Below are 20559 nucleotides of genomic sequence, written 5' to 3' on the forward strand. Positions count from 1 at the left end.
GGGCACAGAAGAGGAGCCGGTAAAATAGAAGAACCGGCATCCCCAGTGAGAGTGAATGTGCCATAGAATGGAAGTGATGGATGAATGTGATCTTCTGGCGAGCTGAAAGGAAACCGCTCGAGACGAGCTTTGTCTTAAGAGGGGAGCGGATGTACCGGACGAAGAATAGTCGCTGCAAGAAGAGTAGCCGAAACAACAGGAGACACCGCAAGCACAGCTACGGGACGGAAAAAGAACGGGGGTGCACCGTTAGGCTATTTGAGACGAACAGCCTTAAGGAGGGAGCAGTGTGACATGTTGAGCTCTGAATGACGCCCCTCCCCCCCTCACCCTCCGCCAGCCGTGATGCGCCGAGCGAAGCCGAAGCTAGCCGATGTTAGCCGAGTCCTAGCATCCTGGTCGCTAGGCAACGCAAGTCAACGCGGTGACGTCACCAAGGGATATCGCGGTTACTAGGTAGCCGTCAACAACTCCGGACAGCGTGGCTAGCAACAAGGGTGCCTATTACGTGGCCGTATTGTCCGATCGAGGCTACATAGCGAAGGCTATTCACAGTCAGTTGTACTGAGTCAGTCAGTGAGTCCTGGAGCTACCGCCGAGTTAGCCAGCAACTAGTCAGTTGTATTCTGGCATTTGGAGTGTACTAATTGTGATACTGCAGATAGCAGTAACCGTAAATCTGTAATTTGGGTGATTGTAAGTGCGAATGTGAAATAAAATTCGCTACATCAAATACATCGAGAAGTTATTTGTCGCGATATACACCCAATACGCGACAATATGTATATATATATATCTTTTCATGGGTTATTTATGATGCTGTCAATTGGTAGGACAGTTAAGGCATGATGAATCGGAAAGGATTAGGAAGGATGCAGTTATGGCCTAATTGAGTTGCTGTTTTGGAATTTGCTTGGAGGGACTGAGGGAAACTGCAGAAGTCCTCAACCAGAATAGCTCATGCCCTAGCTTAGATTGGTGCTCAGGAGATCCCAAATACAAGTACAGAGTGGTGCCGCTGGGCCAACTTGCTCAGAGTGTGGGAGACACAAGAAGTGCATGTAGTATTTTGGTTGGGAAACCCCTTGTGAAGGGAGAATAATATTAAAATGTATGTTTGCGTATTTGGGTCTGAAGCATGAATGAACAGAAATGGCTCCCAGTCTGAGGTTTCTGGTGTGACACTGGTGAGCTTCTGTGTGCCATGCTAGCAGGGAAGTTCTTGTTTCCCCTAGGACAGACAGCACTTCATTGTATTCAGTTATTCAGTATTGAGGGGGTGGGTTTCCCCATGCACCGCGACTGATAGTCTATTGTACATCCCCCTTTTTAATTTCTACAGTCTCCATCCCCTACCGGTACTGGTGCTTACTATCAGTCCCTTTCTGCCAGCGAGGTTCCAACGTTCTACTAGCAGTGGTATCTAATGGTTAGTCCCTTTCTGTGAGAGAGGTCCCCCCTCCTCTGGCAGTGGTACCAATACTTCCCCCATCTACCAGAGGTATTGGAAACTACTTTGGGCAGGAAATTTGGCCAAATTTTGCTCAGAGGCCTCCTAGAGACATGAGGTTCTTTTATGTGCCATAAATCTATGACACGGGACCCACGGCTTAAAGTCCCTCCTGGAGGACTTGTTCCCTGAATTTTTCCGCCCTTAAAAATTCCATGACCTCCACTGGTTTTGAACCTGCGTACCTTGAATCATGAGGTGGGAACGTTACCCCTAGACTACGGAGGCCGCTCACTTCATTGTAAGTGTCAGTTCTATGTTACTGCTGTAGATGGCAGAGCAGGAGGTATCGGGATTGCAGCGTGACATGGAGGAGCTGGAAACTGTTCGCAAGACACTGTCAGAATTCTTCTGTGAGGACACCGCCACATTCAAACTTGAAGAGTGCTTCCGGGTATTCCATGGCTTCTGCGTGAAGTTCCGGCAAGCTGTCATGGAGAACGAACGTCGACGTGTTCAGGAGGAGCAGGCCAATGCTCGGAGAAGGCAGCGTGAGGAGCAGCTAGCTGCCCGCCGGCGACAGCAGAGTGAGATATTAATATTTATAATAGGGACTGGTGTAACTGGAAGGGCTTGTCACTGCTTGAAAATGGAAGTAGCATGAAAGGGTTCCAAATTCTTAGCTGATGAAGCTGAAGGGAATGGAGCAGTTGGTAGAGAAAGGCATGGATATGAGGACAATATTAAAATGGATCCTAAAGGTATAGTTTATGACTGGATTCATCTGGCTTACGATAGGGTTGAGTGAAGTGCTTGTGCGAGCATGGTAATGAATCTTTGGATTTATTTATTTATGGTTTATGTAGAGCAGCTTGAGCAGCTCAGTCTGTGTAGCACCGAATGGTGGGATGGTTACTGAAGAATGAATTTGAGAAGATGTGGAAGAATGTGTTGTAGCCTGGCATGGGGGACTAATCTTTCATTTGCCTGGAGGAACTGAAGACAAACCTCATTGAGGAGAGTTGGTGATGCAGCCAAGATTCAAACTGGTCACTTGCATGAATACAGGTCATAAGTTTGCGCCAACTTGCTCAGGTCATTGGATTGTATAAGGGGCAGATCATTTCTTGACAAGCTGAGCAACTATTGCCTCCTGATGGAGAACTCTGCCCCATGGAGTCAGTGAGTTAATGTGTGATTGTCGTTTCCTGCAGTGAGTGGGCAGCCTGCCTCGGAGTCGGAGTGTAATCTTGTAGACTCACTGCTGTATGACATCCGGTCAGGATTCCAGCAAAGCAAGGGGCTTGACAGCAACAACAGGGACTTCAGGGTGAGTACAGTAGGTCCTCAGTTCCCTGTCTCATTTGCCCCCAGGAAAGTTAAAGCCAGGTGTAGCATTTGACACCTGCTGATGCCAGACACTCCCATAAAAAGAAATGAAAGAGAATGTTATCCTTATGAATGTGTCCTGTTTCTTTGTTGGGATTTGAGGGTGTGTAGGCCAGGCTCCACATTACAGCTTATTTCAGTTCCAATCTTTGAGATGGAAGTGTCAGCCTCTTTATGTATGTGTTTCTGAAGCTGTTGTTCAACTCTGCCTTTAAAAGGGTAAAGCTGCCATTAAGTAACAACAAAAATGACATCATATCCATTTGTTCCAACCTTGAATTGTGTGCTGGACCACCCCAGCACTTTTATTTTTAGAGCTGTGTAGGTTGGTAGCCTGACTTTGTCTGTCCAGTGTAGGTTGGTAGCCTGACTTTGTCTGCGCAGTCAAGGCCCCTTCATATTTCTCCTGGAGAGAGGATATGTCCATATTTTAGAGTCTTCAGTAATCAGGGTCCGTGGGTCCATATTCAGCATATTCACCCCAACATATCTGGTGAGCTCCCCCATTTGCAACATGGAGAGTGTGCCCTCTAGAGGATATAGGGCCCTCCAAGGGGCATTTTGTAATAATAAGGTTTGTTGTGTGGGTAGACTCGCAAGCTGCAGAATGGAGGCATGACATCAGAGGAAGACATGTCATCTGTCACAGGCTCACCACTGGTGGCTCGCCGCAGAATTGGCTCATTCTCAGGACCTGCAGGAGACCAGGCAATGACCACTGGACGTGATGAGGGCTATTCCCCAGGTTTGTTACCAGTGCGCAGATTATGGTTGGAATACGAGGAGGCAGAGTGAAAACGTGTGAAATTGCCCAAAATATATAAAAGCATAATTTTTCTTCTTCCTGCCATGGACTTAACAGAGAGCACATAATCAGACTGCTCTTGCCAATATTTATGGTAGACATGGCTGCTGTAGTGATGTGTAAGAATGGTGGGAAAGTTTTGGATGCAATTTGAACGCACATTCCCAGTCTCTCCTATTTAGTTACATGAGTAGACTTCAGTTTCTTAAGTTGAGTGTTGCTACTGTGTACTGTGATACTGACATGGAAAACAGCCATGTTGCAGTGGGAAGATGGGGGTGCCTCTGCTTGTCAGTGCTAAACAAAAAATGTGCAGTGCGGAAATGAGGTGAACTTGAGACTGTAATGGGAAAGAGTTCACTTGTCGCATCTGAAGTGTTCTCATCTGTATGACCCATACTGTGAAGAATCTGAGATATGATTAGGTAGACATGTAGAATGAGATATATGCTGTTGCTGTTTGCAGATGAGAGGGGCCGACAGTTGCAGCGCCATGGCTGCCGAGTCCGTTCAGGTCAATATTAAGCTTGCCTGCTTGTGGATTATGCGTGATTATGTCAGATTGTATCTGTACATGTATTTGTGAGCATGCATTGTCATGTGCCACCATAGTGGACCATACAGCTCTCTGTCTTTCTCTGTGCTGAACACAGTTAATTTTGTTCAGTGCCTTAGCAACCCTGGATACATGCTTTTAAAGGAAATGTGACATGCTGCCATCTTGGTTTGGATGTTTACATTAACTGTTTGAAGTTCACCTGAATAACGTGTAGACATTCATTTCCTGTCTCACAGGAAACACACCACATCTCCTTTGCAAAGCTCAACCACTTAACCCCTTGAGCGTGACTTTTAGCGGAGCCATTTAAATCCCTAAGCGTGTGTGACGCTCCGTCTGTGTCCACTCAAAGCCGTGCTGTAAGCGTGCGCGCCGCATATGTTGCGTCCAAACTTTTCACTAAGAATTCTTAATGCCTACGCTCTGATGTGTGTACTTCCAGTGAATGTATATGTCAGCTAACACTGACTTCTTTCATTCCTCGCTATCTGTTTGTGTGTGGTATTTTTTTTACTCGCTTTGCTTGGGACAAAGCATCCGGTGTCTGCTGTGGTGTCTGCTGCTTATGAAAGAATTGTTCCAACTCACACTCTGACTTGCTTACATAGAGATAATTTGTTAGCTAACTTTCATTGAGTGCTTGTTATCTGTGTGTGTATTTTTTTTACTGGCTTGGCTTACTGGCAACAAAGAAGCTGTGTCTGATTTACGATGTTACGAACCTAGGGGTCGAAGGCCTGTGTCAACATTTATGAATCTGTTATTCCTTTTCTGCTTTGCGACACCCTCTTATCGGAGCCCCATTGCATTTGGTCACATAACTTGTCTGGCGGGACAGTTTCTTGCCCCTGACGCTAATAAAATAGCGCTTTCAAAAGTGGGTTCCCATAACTTCGAATGAAATTAGGATATTCCTAGATTTCCTTATGCTGATGGGAATAATTCAGAAACCAAACCTCAGGATGTATTTTAGTAGGAAACATATGTTAGAAACACCATTTTTCCCAATGTAATGAGTGAAGAAAGGTTTTCATTGCTGACCAGATTTCTCCATTTTGTAGATAACACCAATAAGGAAAATGCAAAAAGGGATTCTAAATTGTACAAAATTCTTCCGGTAAGTGAATATTTGAAAAATAAGTTCCAGAAAGTGTACATACGGGGCAAAGAAGTAAGTGTCGATGAATCTTTGTTATTGTGGAAAGATAGACTTTCGTGGAAACAGTATATTCCTATGAAAGCTTCCCGGTTTGGGATTAAAATTTTTGAACTTTGTGATTCCGCAGGATATTTGTGGAATTTTATAATTTACAGTGGATCAGGGATAAAATTAGGCTGTGAAATCACCAAAGACACAGATCTTTTCTCAACAAAAGTTGTTCTAAGTTTGTGCGAGGAACTATTATACTCGGGCAGATGTGTTTTATATGGACAATTTTTATAGCAGTCCCGATCTTTTCCAGAGATTAGTTCAGAGGACAACAGATGCTGTTGGAACAGTGAGTATCACGCGCAAAGTTATGCCAATGGATCTAAAAAAGGAACTGAAGAAAGGAGTAGTTAGTGCAAAGTGTGGGAAATTGGTGGCGTTGAAGTGGAAGGATAAGCGCGATGTCTCAGTGCTGACTACTAAACATTCAGACGAAATGCAACCCGTAAGTCGAAAGGGTGGGTTAGAATTTGTAAATAAACCTATGTGTGTAATAGAGTATAATAAATATATGGGAGGAACTGAAGAACTTGAAAGATCAGCTACTAGAAACATTCTTGCTAGAAAGGAAAAGGCAAAAAGCGTGGTACAAGAAATTATTCAACCACATAGTAGATACGACAGTGTTGAATGATTACATTCTGTACTGCAAGGCTGGTAACAAGAAAGATCATCTGTTATTCAGAATAAACTTAGTGAATAAGATCATAGCAAAGTCCCATGGACAGAATTTAGAAAAGCGCAAAGGGATCCCTTCAGATACCGACATGGAATGTACGAGATTGACGGGTCAGCATTTCATTCAAGAAAATCCCAAAACCGAAATTTATAAAGTTGGAAGAAGAAGGTGTGTGGTGTGTACACAAAACGGAAAGAGAAAAGAAACCAGATACAGGTGTAAAAACTGCCCAGGGACACCGTGTGTCTGCCTAGACCCTTGTTTTGAGCAATACCACACCAAGGTCAACCACTACACACTGGATATGGAGAGCTGGTAAAAAGAAATAGCTTGACAAAATGTAAATAGACATTTATAATAATGAACTGTAAACAATTGTAAATATAATATAATTTTTTGGAATTTTTCAAATAGCGATTTCGTTATTTAAAAATATTTAGGTATATGTCTGCACAAAACCTTCAATGCTTGCGAAAATAAAGCACCGGGAGGGATTTAAATACCCCCGCATAAATGCACGCTAGATGCATGTAACTGAGCGGACGCATATGGTGCGTCGCACACGCTTGAGGGGTTAATGCTGTTTAGGCAGATATTTTCTGAGTATTGTGAGAACCATAAGAAAGACATAAACATGTTGTATAGACAGAATGCAGAGTTATTTTAATCTTAAAGCAGGTGGCATGTTATATAGTTACCACTGTGATTTGAAGGACCAGAACAGTAAACTGTGCAGTGTTTTGTTCCAGTATGCTACACATCAACCCAAACAGAAAGCTCTCACTATTAACATAGCATTGGGTTGAAGACTACTGTCCGCTGGGATGGGACACCCTGAATTTGTTTAGATACTTTACGAGCGTTACAGAGAAATGTGGTGCCTCCATCTTCAGGGTAATCCCTTGAGATAGAGGAAGCAGTTTTCTCCAAATGTTGGTCAGTATCCACCAGCCTGCAGAGTGTCACATCCTAGCAGAACGTATTTTTCACAGTTGCTCCTGTGAGGACATCCCATCTCACACCACTGGAATATATCTTCATGCAACACAAGCCCCATTTTAATATTCTCTCATCTACAGTATTCTCTTCCCATATGAGTTTCTAATCAATTTTTTTAAAGTTTGTGGCCATGGTATATTAATGCAATTACTGTGTTTCTGGACAGTCATTGCTGTTTTTGTTTAAACACACATCATTCCAGAAATTGGATTATGTCTCCATCTTCCAGTGGAACTTGCCAAGTTGGTATAGGGACTAACTGTGTCAATTGGGCCCAACTGAGTATGTTCCACCTGAAGATGGAGACAGAATCCAATCCCTGGAATGATGTGTGTTTAAATAAAAACAGCAATGGATAATCTCCAGAAATGCAATAAATGTACAATTCTTTTTGTGCATTATGTATTGCTCTCCAGATATGTTACATTGGAACAGAACTGTGTAAATTGTAGAAAACAGAATTTTTTCAGGTTCTTGTTACTTTCTCACCCCAAGGGCAGAATATAGTGGACGGTCAGAGGGTATTTGAGAACAGGGTGCTGAGGGGAGAAGGCGAAGTGAGGAGCATCATAATTTGCACTCTTTATCAAACATTAGAATGATCAGCGTGAGGAGATTTAGATGGGTGGAGCATGCAGCACACATTAGGGAGATCAGAAATGCACACAGAAATTTCAGTAGGAATACCTGAAGGAAAGAAATTTATTGGAAGCCACAGGTGTACATGGGAGAATAACATTAAAATGATGCTGGAAATTTCATGAATGGCTGCGCAACTATTAGCTTCTGAAGGAGGGCTGAGTTGCATAGTTACTTCAGCTTTGTTGTCTAAGCACTGTGTTACAATAAAGTAATGTAAAGTTGTCCCTGGGTTTAAATGAACATCATGCCATGGATACATGAAAGAGTGGACGTATAGCTCCATGCATTCTTAAGTACAGTGCTAGCTGGAGGTGTTCATTTTCACAGCCCAGCTGCTCTGCTCCTAGGTAAAGAATTGCCGATACCCATTTTTGAGGCTGGATGTGCCCTTGAGCCAGTTGGGATGCTGTGGAGAGGAGAAAGTTCTCTTGCTCCTGCTCATTAGTCCTCAGTCATCCAGTCAGTCAGCTGTCACTGCTGACTGAGGTGTCCCAGCTCCCTTTCTGTTGCAGTTCATACTTGATTGTTAAACAACTAACAAACTAAATCTGAGGTTGGAGCATTTTTGATCTGACATCACTCATACAAATCCTCCTATCCCAATTCATGTTCTACTTCACCAACATTCATTTTAATATTATCATTTCATCTCCTCAGTTTTCCAGGAAATTTTGTCACCAAATTTATGTAGGTGTTTATTGTTTCCAGTCCTACATGTCCAGTGCATCTGATATATTTAAGTAACAGCAATGAACTTGTTTCCATAATCCTAATGGCAGTGGAGTCATGCATTGCAAGAGTGAACAGGTGATGCTTTTTTTCAGATGTCACACCAAATGGAAGCCTGAGGCGTCGGCGTAGCAGAGTCCCATCTGAGGAGGATGACTCGAACTTAATGGACTTCTTGCGGTCGTCTGGTCATGATGGAAGCCGTGAACGCAAATCCTGGGGCAGTCTCGGTAAGATTTATGTTCTTATAATTTTTCAGATTTTTTGCTGGCATGATTATTCGGATTATGGTCTCTGGGAAGTTGATCTCTGCCTACCAGACTGTATGGAGTCACCATCTAGAAGGCCAGAATGTGAAGCATTATTCTTTCTCATGGCCCTTCTTGTTGCTGTGCAAGGTCAAAGACTCTGATAGTGGTGACCCACTGCTTGCTGTCTTCTTGTTTGTGACGCCGTGTAGTCTGGTAGGGAGGTACTAGCGAACCCTGTCACCTCCATGAGTCCCAGCATGGAGGGAACAGGTCTCTGCAAAATGTTGTCAATGATCTGCCACATGGCACACTGTCGCATCCAGTAGGACAACAGAGTTCCATATGATTCTGCCCCACTGTGGTACAGCTCACGTGGTCATTACTGTTCCTTCTTCAGATCGCTCATGGGCCCGCCGGGCTCGTAGTGGGGGGCGGAAGCGTCCAGATCTACTCAGTGCAGATTTCTCTGGTGAGAGGGAGCGCCCCAGTTCACCTTCACCCCTTCTGGAGACAAAACCACTGCTGCCATCTACACCACAGGGAGATAGCAAGCCAAAGTGAGTTATCATACATTTCACATGCTTTGTGTTCTGGAGGTCAAGGGCTCAAGGCTCAGCCTGGAGACCGGCTATCTTGACAAAAGGTTTTCCTGGTATCCCCCTTCAGGAAACTGTTTGGACAGCACCTCAGATTAGGCCACCACCACTTCCCTCAACATCCTAACATTTGATGCGACAGAGGTACTGACAGTGCCATAACTTGTAGACCCATTGCCCATTGCTGGGTGGCAGAGTCCTAACACTCACCAATGGACTAACTCAGAAGTGGTGTTCTCTACGCAGTCTGCATGACGCAACAGTAGAACAGCTGTTGGGAGATGTGTTTTTGGTGTGGTCCATGCCAAAGTGTTATAAGCAGGGCAAGTCTCGAATTCAGTTAGTTGTGCAGGCTTAAGTATTATTTTCAGAACTGGACCTGCCAAGTGTAGTGGTGTAGTGGTTTGGAGGTGTTCAGTTTGAGTCTTGGCTGGCACACTGGCTGCCTTGACCAATTTTTGTTTTTGTGATTTTCCTTACTCCCCCCAGGCAAATTCCAGAGTAGAATATCAGTTCAGCCATGTCCACATCCTTCCAAATCCTTTCAGTACCCCTCTTGTTCGAGTACTGATGCCCTACGTTCTAGATGCTAGCATTACAATCTGTGTGCTCACTTTCTGCACAGTAGTTAACTTTTATACACCGTCCTGTCATTTACCATTGAGGGACAGGTTTGAAACTTTAATCAGACTAAACCATTTGCAGCTGTGATTCACATTTCAATTGAGGTTATCGGGGTTATATTTCCTGCACGTACAGCATCTATAGTGTGACAGATTTGTCAGCAAGTTTTCTGATGTTATGAAGTCTGGTGCTGTAAAGCAGTGATACTCATACTCAGCATGCTACATAGACTGTCATACTGACAGCAATATGGCGTAACCGATTCAGCTGTTCTCATGACCAATAGGTGTTTTTTTTTTTCTAATTTTGTCCCAGTCATGATACAGATCATCATTGTAGCTTCTGTGAATGAATTTGTTATGATGGTGCTGGGGCTATGGGTCTGTGCTACATGGCTGGAAACCTTCACTTGAAAGACAAATACCACACCAAATTCACAGAAATAATTCTTTGCTTTGCCGTGGAAGAATGTAGAGTGCAGGTGTTCTGATTCAGTGAGCCACTCAAAAGTAAGGTGGTTTGCATTCAATTTAAGTTGAGAATGATCTCCATTACAGTATTTGTTTCACATGTAAAGAGATGCGTGTTTTTATGTTTCTAGTGTGTGAATGTGGCCAAGGGGAGAATTGCTCTGCAGAGATATTTCAGTCATGCTTTTCACATCTCTGCTTTTCAGGGCATGGAGACAGAAGATTGAGGCTTGGCTGCAGGAGAACGAGAAAGAGGAGAAGCAGAGCGAAGAGCTGAGACGTCGGTCACGGAGAGTCCAGAGTAACCGGCGTTCACTCGAAGCAGATTCAGGTACATATACGGGTCTTAGGTATGAAGACATCTGGTTGTAATGTCGCCAGTGTTCAGTAGGCTTTCGTGTATGCGTATCAGCATGTCAACTTCCAAGGATATTTGTGTCTCAGTAAAATTCAGGTTAAGAGATTCGGTTCTTAACTAGGAACACAATTGAAAACATGTTTTCTTTAATTTTACTCTGAGTGAGGTAACAGACCTTTTAATTATAATTTTATTCAGGTGCACTTCTGTCAAAATGACATAGCTGAGGAAGTTAAACATTGGCTTCTCACTGTGGAACTTTGGGTTCGGTCCCAGATGACTTCATGTGAGGTTCCTGGTGGATAAAGTAGCACTTTTTTCTTTAAGTATATTCAGTTTTACCATGCTAATCATCACTGCCGTTGCTCCAGACTCATTTATCACAGCCTCCAGAGGTTTGCAGTATCACTGCTAAGGCAGCACATTATCACATTCTCAGTCTTTAGGTTTAGGGCATTGTCTCTGACTTGTTACAGAAAGGAAGTGCATACTGGCTCATGTGGTCTCCAGCAGAGACTATAATTGACTCTTGGAGTACGACAACTTCTTACTCTTCTACCACTTCTGTTCAAGTTTACATAGGCTCCGCAAGGTGTACAGTATTGTCTGATATTTGGGAATGACAGTAGCAGATAGAAATTGTGAAGAACTGAAGACAGATTAAACATGAGGAATGCTTGCTGCCATTTAGTTCAGAATCTCTTGTCTGCTGCCTGTATGTGAGGCTTCAAATGTACAGAACTAATCCTCCCATTGTTTTGCATGGTGTCAAATCAGTCTCATGTTAAGGGTAGCACATAGAAAACAGGGTTCTGAGGATAATATTTGCTTGTAAGAGAGAAATGCAACAGGAAGCAGAAGGAGACTGCATTATGAGGAGCTTCAGAATATAGATTCCACAAAAAATATTATTAGGATAATGAATTAAAAATGATGAGCTGAATGCGCAGGTAGTACACATAAGAGAAACAGGAATGCAAACAAAGTTCTGGAAGGAAAGTTTGAAGAGAAGAGACCAGGTGTAGATGTGAGAATAATTTTTAAATCGATTGCAGTGAAGCAGAGTGGGAAGGTGAGCACTGGATTCATATCCCGTAGGGTGGAGACCAGTTGTGGGCTCTTGTGAAAGCTGTTATGAATGTTTGGGTTCTTTCTTTCACTAAAAGACCACACCTGCTTGATGAGTACATTGGAATTGAATTGCTTGACCAACGTTAGTCAGGTACACAGGAGCCAGAAATGTTGATGTTGATGATGATGATGATGGAGATATATCTTGCCATCTTACAGAGAGTGAGGGGAGGGGAAGTACACTGGACACTTTGCCTGAGGAGAAGTCCACCAGCACCCAGTACAAGCGCGTCTACTCTGACTGGCGGCCCACCATTGAAAAGACGGATGTTGTTGGTGCTATGGAGGCGATTGAAGGTGGGTATTTTGTCGTGTTACAGTTGTGTGCTTTCTCACAAATGAGGATGGAAGGTGGTTGCTTCTGGACTGGGGCTGTTTCCAGTGGCAGGCTTTGGTATTAGTAGCATTGAACCTTGAGGTTCTGCTGCCAGAGAGTTAGTTAATCAGTAAAGTGGATCACAGGGAAATGCTTTGTGGTATCTGTATCTTCATTTTAGTTCCACAGATCTCCACTGGCTTATCATGTCACACATGCATACATTAGTTCTAAGCACAGAACTCATCTCCTTACAGCTACATTAATAAAGGAAACAATAATTATACATAATTCAGTAATTTAACAAGCATACAGGACTCATTAACTTGACAGTAATGCCTTATTGAAACATAGCTTAAAATATATAAAAAATATCAGATTATAATTAATTAATTTATATGATGTGCAATATAAACAGCATCGTAAAAGTTTAATTCTTGTTGTATTTAAAATATTCGTCTAATTATATCAAATGAATGGAAATACAAAAAACATTTTTTTTTTAAATTGTTTTATATTAAGGGACAAATACTTTATTGGAACAGGTAAATTGTTAAACACCTTAATTTTGACATAATATATTCCCTTCTGATAAACTGACAAATGGAATGGTGGGTGATGCAAATCAGATTTAGTCCTTGTATTAATATTATGTATCTCAAAATTTCCTTTAAATTGATGTTTATTATTGTTCAAAAACAGTGAAAGTGAATATATATACCGAGATTGTAGTGGTAATATTTTTAATTCTCTGCGTGAATCTCTTATTCCCACAATAATTATAATAATTCTTTTTTGTGGTCTAAAAATTATAATTCTATAATAAGAATTTCCCCAAAATATTATTCTGTAAGTCATGATAGAGTGAAAGTAGGAAAAATATGCCATCTTCAATGATTCCTGGTACATGAATGGCTTAATTGTTCTAATCACGAAACAAGCTGAACTTATTCTGGGCGCAATTATATCTATATGGGTCTTCCAAGAAAATGTGTTGTCCAGTGTTAGTCCAAGGAATTTTCTATTACACATATTAACTACTGACAGAATTGTGTCCAATGGTATACTTTGGCGTAAACCATTCTTTGAGAGAACCAGTCTCCCAGATGCAGAGGATTACTTTGTACTTGGATCAAGTCTGTATTCCTGTCTGGGATGAAAGTTCTGCCTCATTCCAGAAGCACAGCCTCAGACACCAGTGAAAGACAAGTCCCCATGGCGGAAGTCAAACCTCAACGTCCCAAACAGTGCCGAAGAGACAGAATTGGACTTTCGACGTGTACGTCGGATACGATCTCGAGGCAGCATGGATGCTAGCTCCACATCCTCCAATCCTCTACAGGTACTCACATGCAGTGGGATGTTCTTATTCCTGATGTAATTATTGTGAAATGTGTGTAACAGCTTGTAGTCTTGGCCTGAGGTTCATGAGACATTTGTATGAAAAACTTCGGTTGAGCAGATTACTTACTGCAAATAGGAGTAGATTGGAGGATAATATTAAAATGGATTTTGGGGAATCAGGTTGTGGAAATGTGAACTTTGGGAAAGACTGTTGACCACTAGACCACAATGCTTGATAATAATAGAGGGTATTGAGACCATGAGTAATCACAGATACATAGGATTATTGTTTTTGCTTACACATGTTTACCTAATGCCACTGCAATGTTTGAGAATGTGTATCGTCAGACATCTGGGTGACAGTGGACGGAGAACTGGGAAGAAAATGGGAGCAGTTGTGGCCTAATTTTAGGTTCTACCCCAGAAGTTTTTTGGAGCAACTGACAAAAAGCGTGAAAGGCCTTGGTCTGGTTAGTATGTGTCCTGACTTAGATTGAAATGGACCATGTCTTAATTACAAGTCAAGCTTACACCTGAGCTAAGCTGCTCAGTTTATGACCATTGTTTCTCAGTTCAGCTTCTCTTCTCAGACTCATCTTTCTTGAAAGTACTTGGCTGCACACCTGAAAGTTGTCACTGGTTTGAGGTACATAAATTTGTGGGTCATGTCAGACAGTGTTTACTGAGATAGATTGATGCAACAGTGGGAGGCAGTTAGTTCAGTGTTCAGTGGCTTGCTGCAAACCTTGAATCAGTTATTGTGAGGCTTTCTTCAGTGACTCTAAGTGAATTCTGGGATGATACCTTAAAATAGGACCTGATCTCTTCCTTTGGCATCCTTTCAAAATCATTCTTTAAAAATACTGTCTTCTTGTATGTTATTTTACTTCCTTAAGTTATGAGTCACATAATTACTCTGCTACACATTTTGCAGTCAATCAAGGAGGAGGACAAGAGGAAGGGCATGATTGGGTCGCTGGGAGACACGTCACAGGAGCAGGACCGACTGACACTGTACCTGGACCCCGCACGCTCCCAACTTCTGCACAAGTATCGCCATGTGCCGGGTGACTTGCTACGCTCAATTGTGGGCGAGGAACCACCCACTGTGCCCCGGCGGCTCCGTCGCCCACCACGTGATGATCAGGGTGACATCGATGCCGATAATGTTGAGACACCACCTGCCACACGGCGTAGGCCTGTTGAACTAGAGGAAGAATCGCTGGGAGATGGTCAGTTTGATCGGTTTGCAGCAGCACGACGCACACGGCGCTACAAGAAGACGTCAGACTACAGTTCAGACCGTGACGAGGAGCCACCACCTGCAAGGAGAACGGAGGTTGTGTCCCCAGAACTCGTGTCTGAGAAGCAGGTGATCCGACCCACTATGCTGCAGGTGGCATCTGTGCCTGTGCCTGAGAAGTCCCCAGAGCAGGCTGAGGATACCCAGACAAGGCTGAGAAAGTGGCAAGAGCGTCTCAAGTACCGTGGTGGGGTGCGGGAGGAGGACGCAGCACTGGCCGACATCGCAACAGCTGGCCGTGAGTTACAGCAGCTTGAGCAGTTGCGGCCAGCCAGGACAGGCCAGAGGGACCGTGTCAGGAGTATGATTGACCCTCGACAGGTTGAAGAGGCACTAAGGTGCAGCAGGGCCTCTCCAACTGTCCCTGAACAGAAGTCAGGTGCAGGGAGGCTGAAGAGTGAGTTTATTCCAGAAATCAAGGTGCATGCCACCACACCAAGCCATGTCAAAGGACGTAGTGAACATGACCTCAATGACGAGGGATTTGAGGAGACACAGAGCCTAGTATCAGAGACTCCAAGCCAGGGCACCTCATCTGATGTAGTTGACTCACCAAGCAAGAGCAAACGTCGGTCGGGACGTGTCATCCGTACAGACAGCAGTGGGAGCAGCAGCAGCAACACTGTACCAGTGTCTTCCCCTCCTGTTGCCATCACGAAACCAACAGCTGCTGTTGCAAACAGAGCCAAGCTTGAGCCTCGCAATGCTCTGGCACGGAGCAGCTCAGTGAGGGGAGAAGGCCGAGCCAGTGTAATCCCCCGACGCACAGCCAGTCTCCGTAAGACAGACTCACAGGCCAGCCTGTCTCGACGAGAGCGCTCCAACTCGCGTACCAGTCTGCGCAGTTCCCGCAGCTCCCTCAATAGTGCTGCCTCTGTGAACACAGTCAAGAATGCCACATCTTGTACTCCGCCACTGTCCAAGTCCTCCAGCCGCTCTAGTGTGCAGGGGACCCGGCTCTCTGGCTACACAACGGCCATCAAGACCCTGACGTCCAACCTATCGAAAGATCCAACGCACCACCAGGCTTCCTCCCCTAATAAGAAACCGCTGGGTCCAGTCCAGCTGAAGACTTCCTCCCAGCGGTCAGTCCCAGCCAGCCGCAGCTCTAGCAGTGGCAGTAGCATTGGGCCCAGTGTACGTCGTCCTCGTGTCACTTCCGGTGTTAGCACTAGCTTTAAGGAGAATGCCACCAGTACAACTGGACGGGCTGGATCTGTCCCAGCCAGCCGTAGCTCCAGCAGTGGCAGCAGCAGCGTGGGACCGGTGGCCAGGCAGCCAGTTCAGCAGAGAGGTGGACTTGGTTTTATGAGGCCAACTGCTGCCAGTGCTGCTAAGGACAGCATTGGATCAGACGCAACAAAAACGAAGAAAACCGTCAAGTGACATCATGCTGATAACAGAACGGGCCGTTGCAATTTAGATGTGCACCACAACAGGATGTAAGACTAACCACTCTAGTCAAGGAGTCTTGGTCATATTGTTTCTCTGTGTCACTGGGTTTAAGTCATATTTCTTGCAAAGAGATTCTTGTGCAGAACAAAAAAGGTACAAACGTTTCGCGCGTCAGCATCAGTCAGAATGAGTGTACATAATCATTAGGATATAAGCAGTATATGACGATGCCATAAAACAATGTTAACAAATTCTTTTACACCAAACTTACATAAACATCTAACATTTTTATATCTATTTTATATACATCACAAACATAACAGATTAAACACCTCTTCTAACAGAAGGGAGCTGGAAGCCTGCCAGATTTGGTTTTCTAGTCACTTCTTAAGAGACTGCACCTGGCAGGTAGGCTTGCAGTTCCATATTAACTCCCAGCACTAGTGTGTCCAAACTGCCTGTGAGGTTTTGAGCCTTTGTTGAATTCAGTGAACCTTAAGTAACAGGGCCAGTATTTATTGCGCTTCCAGTTATGACCCAGAAGCCTTTTACAATTTTCTGTCTGGGTACCTGACTACTGTATGAGACCTGATCACCATTTACAGTTTTCATCCTAGTACCTGGCTACTAGCCTGAGACCTGGAAATTATTTACAGCTTCTGTCCTAAGACCTGACTACTATTTGAGATCTGATCACTCTTTACAATATCTGTGCCAGTACCGGGTGAGACCTGGCCAGTGTTTATAGTTTCTGTGCTAGCACCACATGAGACCTGGCCACTGTTAACAGTTTCTGTGCCAGCAGCACGTGAGACCTGGCCACTGTTTACAGTTTCTGTGCTAGCACCACATGAGACCTGGCGACTGTACAATTTCTGTGTTAATACAGGAACCCAACTATTTGAGAACCTGCTGTCTCCAACTGTCTTAATTAACAAGGTACAAAATGGAGAAAGATTCTTCCAAAGGAACTTTGATCTGCATGCAGACCTCACTCATACCAAGGAGGTTGCAGTGGGCTCCAGGTAAAACTTGGATGGGAGGAAGTTGAGAAATGCACAGAATTTTGATGTGGTATACCTCAAAAATTGAGAAACTTAACTTAGAATTAGATGGCAGCATAATATTAAAGTATTAACTGATGATTTTAAATATTTGATGACTGGCTTCTCTTTGGGCTTACTGTATTTGTTATAGACCATGAATTTGGAAACTTTTGTCATAACTTTCAAAGGCATGAACTTCGAAGACCCACAGGCATGTTACATCGAAATGTTGACACACGCTGGATCCATTGCGGCAAACAAGTCTGGGTAGTTTGGTTCTGCGTGTCTGTAAATTTTGTTATTTAAAGAACCATCAGCAGCCGTGTGTTTATATTGTACTTCATTTTCATCTTGACAGTTACCAGCCTTTGTGGTCCAGTAGTTAGCATTCCTGGTTTATATAGACAGGGTCTTGGGTTTGACTGTGAACTGGAGATTGGCCGTTCTGACAGGCTCTTTTGTTTGGGTTATTTTATGATGCTGTTAGCATCTTGGACTATATAGAGTCAAATGGTATGGCGTCTGTGGTGTGGCTGAGGTGGTTAGCTGCTGGTTTCCCACTGTGGCAGGCTGGGCTTGAGCCCAAGTCAGATCATGTGGGATTTGTGGTGGACAAAGTGGCACTGGGACAGGTCTCTTCCACAAATTCTCATTCCACAAAATGCTCCACACTCATCCGTCATGTGGTGCAGGTACAGGTAGTCCAATTACTGGCCAACATAACAAGTGGACTCAGCCTCATTTCACCTCACAAAATTAAACAAAAAATGGGGTGATTGAAAACTTGGAAAGGATTTGAAAGGAAATGGTCATGGTCTAAGTGAGGTACTATATCTGTGGGGGTCTGAGGAAATTCACCGAAGGCATCAGTCAGCATAACCAGAGTCCCAGCCAAGATTCAAACTGTACATCTCCCAAACAAATGTCGACACTGTTACTGCCACACCAGGCTGTCCACCGACCAAGGTTTTCCATGTGATGTTTGAAAGCCTTATGGCTGTGAGTATGAATATTACTGTCAGTCAGGATCATCTTCCATTGTCTGAGGAACTTTGTCCTGTGAACTTTGAATATGATTCTGCATTCTCATTCGGAAGGTTTTGGGTCTGATCCCTAGTCAGATGTGTGTGTGCATTCTTGCTGCTCAGAGACTGAAATATGTACGTCTACCAAAGGCAAACTTTTGGAATGTGAAGCATACTAGACCCCCCCCCCCACTTCCATATGATTTGGAGTCCATGTTAAGTTGCAAGTCTCTTCTATGACCTATCACTCTCATGATCACCCTATCATTCAGGGTAGCAGAGGCCCCCCCACCTGGGTACCTCCCAAAAGAAATGGATGCTGTGCCCTTGCTTAGAGGTGCAGAGACCAGAGGTCAATAATGACTATATCTGAAGGCACTAGCAACTTGGAAGCTACCACGATTCTTATAAACTAATTTTTAAGCCATTGAAGACTACTTTTACTGGTTGTCCTAGAGCATTTATGATAGAATAATACATTTTTCTAAAGAATAATTTTAATTTCAATATTGATATTTTAATATATTCTTCAGTTATTTACTTTTACCAAAAATGGGGGCCAGCACCTAGAGAAGAAATATATACATATATGGCTACTGATATTTTTTTAAAATAACAAGTGATGTTTGACTATGTCTGGTTTTAGTTAAAAGTTTTTCAGGTTGCATATGCGACGTGCTGTAAGAGTTGGTTTTAATATGGGTTCAGTGATGTGAAATTGTTTCAGAACTTCATACTCATTATTTCCTGAGGACTACAAAATAGATAAAAGTGTTCTACACGCCTTTTGAAGACTAATATTTGCTGAGAAGTGTGTTGGATCGAAGACCCTTAGAACAGCATACATAGGTGGAGTTACCGTGATTTTAGTCTAACCAGATTGACTGTTGTTGTGAAGAGATAACAATAAATACTGACAGTTTAAAGTTTACTTTTATTTTCTGGTACAGATTAAGTACCAGTACCTTTCTCCAATCTTCATATCAGTATTTTATAAGGTGTTGTTTAAAGAGTAAAACTGATGAAATATTTAAAACACAGGGGTAATTATGTATACCAACTGCCTTAACATTAAGAACAGGGAATAATTTTCCACAGTATACTTCTGTGTTCTGTATGATTCTCAGAATAAACAGTGATGATTTCCCCAAAGAGCATTAACTGGTTTGTCCCAGCAGTGGAGACGCAGTGTGTTTTCTAGGCTAGGAATGGAATTTCTATGAAGAAATTTGTGTGGTATGTGTTGATAGTTAATTTATGTGTTAATTGTAACCTCTTCAGTCATTTCCATTTTTTTTGTTTTATCCATTATCTTTCAGTATTACTGACTGCATTCCTCCATTTACCATAAAAAGTCCTTGTTTCTTTTTAAAGGTTCATGTCTAGTTTTGTTAGATAGTAAACAAGTCTTTTCTTGAAGAAAGCAGTCTTCTGGGATTTGGCACCGTGTGTATGTGGTGTTAACCGACGTTTCGGAGGAACGTATCGCCTCCATGCTTGCAGATTTCTTATATTTTTTCTTCTACCCTGAAGATGGAGGCGATACGTTCCTCCGAAACGTCGGTTAACACCACATACACACGGTGCCAAATCCCAGAAGACTGCTTTCTCCATAGTCACCGCCGTGAAAGCCTCAAATCTTACACAAGTCTTTTCTTGATTCATTGTCTTTTTAAGTTCTTTTTATCTTCAATTTTACTATTTATATCTTCTATTTCTTCCTTATTTATGCACTAGCACTAATGTAGTAGCTTCAGGACAATGTCTTGCATGTCAACAGTGGATCAATGTGTCCATTCCCAATATTTTGTCTGACTTAAATGAAATATAGCATTGAATGGGGGCATCATACAAGAAACTTATAAATCCAGTGATGTTTTTACCACACCTGCATGCAACGCAAACTGCAGGTTCAGTATACCTTGAATTCAGTTCCCAGAAGCTGACATACCACTTAACAGAAACACAACAAGCATGTCACATTCTGTTGGCCAAAGTACACATTAAGGTTCCAAGTGACAGGAAGCTAAAGCTATTTATGAAATTAATTTACCCAAATCTTGTACTGACCCAAACATCAAGCATGGATTGAATAAATTAATGCAAGACATTCTGTATATTGTTGACACCGCTTTAGCATACAAAAACTAAGTATTGAAAAATAATTTATAGAATTGTTTTATGTGATTCTGAATGGCTCGTTGCTTGATAGATGCATGATTTGAATGAAACTGATTT

At 43.0% G+C, this 20559-nt stretch overlaps 1 protein-coding gene across 4 annotated transcripts in view; it reads left to right on the top strand.

Moving 5' to 3' along the window:
* Positions 1-19473, top strand: part of LOC111866052 — a 76622-nt gene extending 57149 nt beyond the window's left edge. For 3 of the 4 annotated variants that reach the window (XM_023854581.2, XM_023854578.2, XM_023854580.2), the window contains exons 16-25: positions 1782-2037; positions 2665-2780; positions 3431-3584; positions 4111-4158; positions 8558-8692; positions 9111-9270; positions 10610-10734; positions 12052-12189; positions 13387-13550; positions 14487-19473. In XM_023854581.2, coding sequence (XP_023710349.1) covers positions 1782-2037; positions 2665-2780; positions 3431-3584; positions 4111-4158; positions 8558-8692; positions 9111-9270; positions 10610-10734; positions 12052-12189; positions 13387-13550; positions 14487-16241 — 3051 coding nt within the window. In that variant the 3' untranslated portion in view covers positions 16242-19473. The remainder of the gene's footprint in view (positions 1-1781; positions 2038-2664; positions 2781-3430; positions 3585-4110; positions 4159-8557; positions 8693-9110; positions 9271-10609; positions 10735-12051; positions 12190-13386; positions 13551-14486) is intronic. The other variant, XM_023854579.2, reaches the window with a different exon arrangement.
* The last annotated feature ends 1086 nt before the right edge of the window (positions 19474-20559 follow it).

This window comes from Cryptotermes secundus, unplaced genomic scaffold, assembly GCF_002891405.2.
Source record: "Cryptotermes secundus unplaced genomic scaffold, Csec_1.0 scaffold318, whole genome shotgun sequence".
Classification (NCBI taxonomy): domain Eukaryota; kingdom Metazoa; phylum Arthropoda; class Insecta; order Blattodea; family Kalotermitidae; genus Cryptotermes; species Cryptotermes secundus.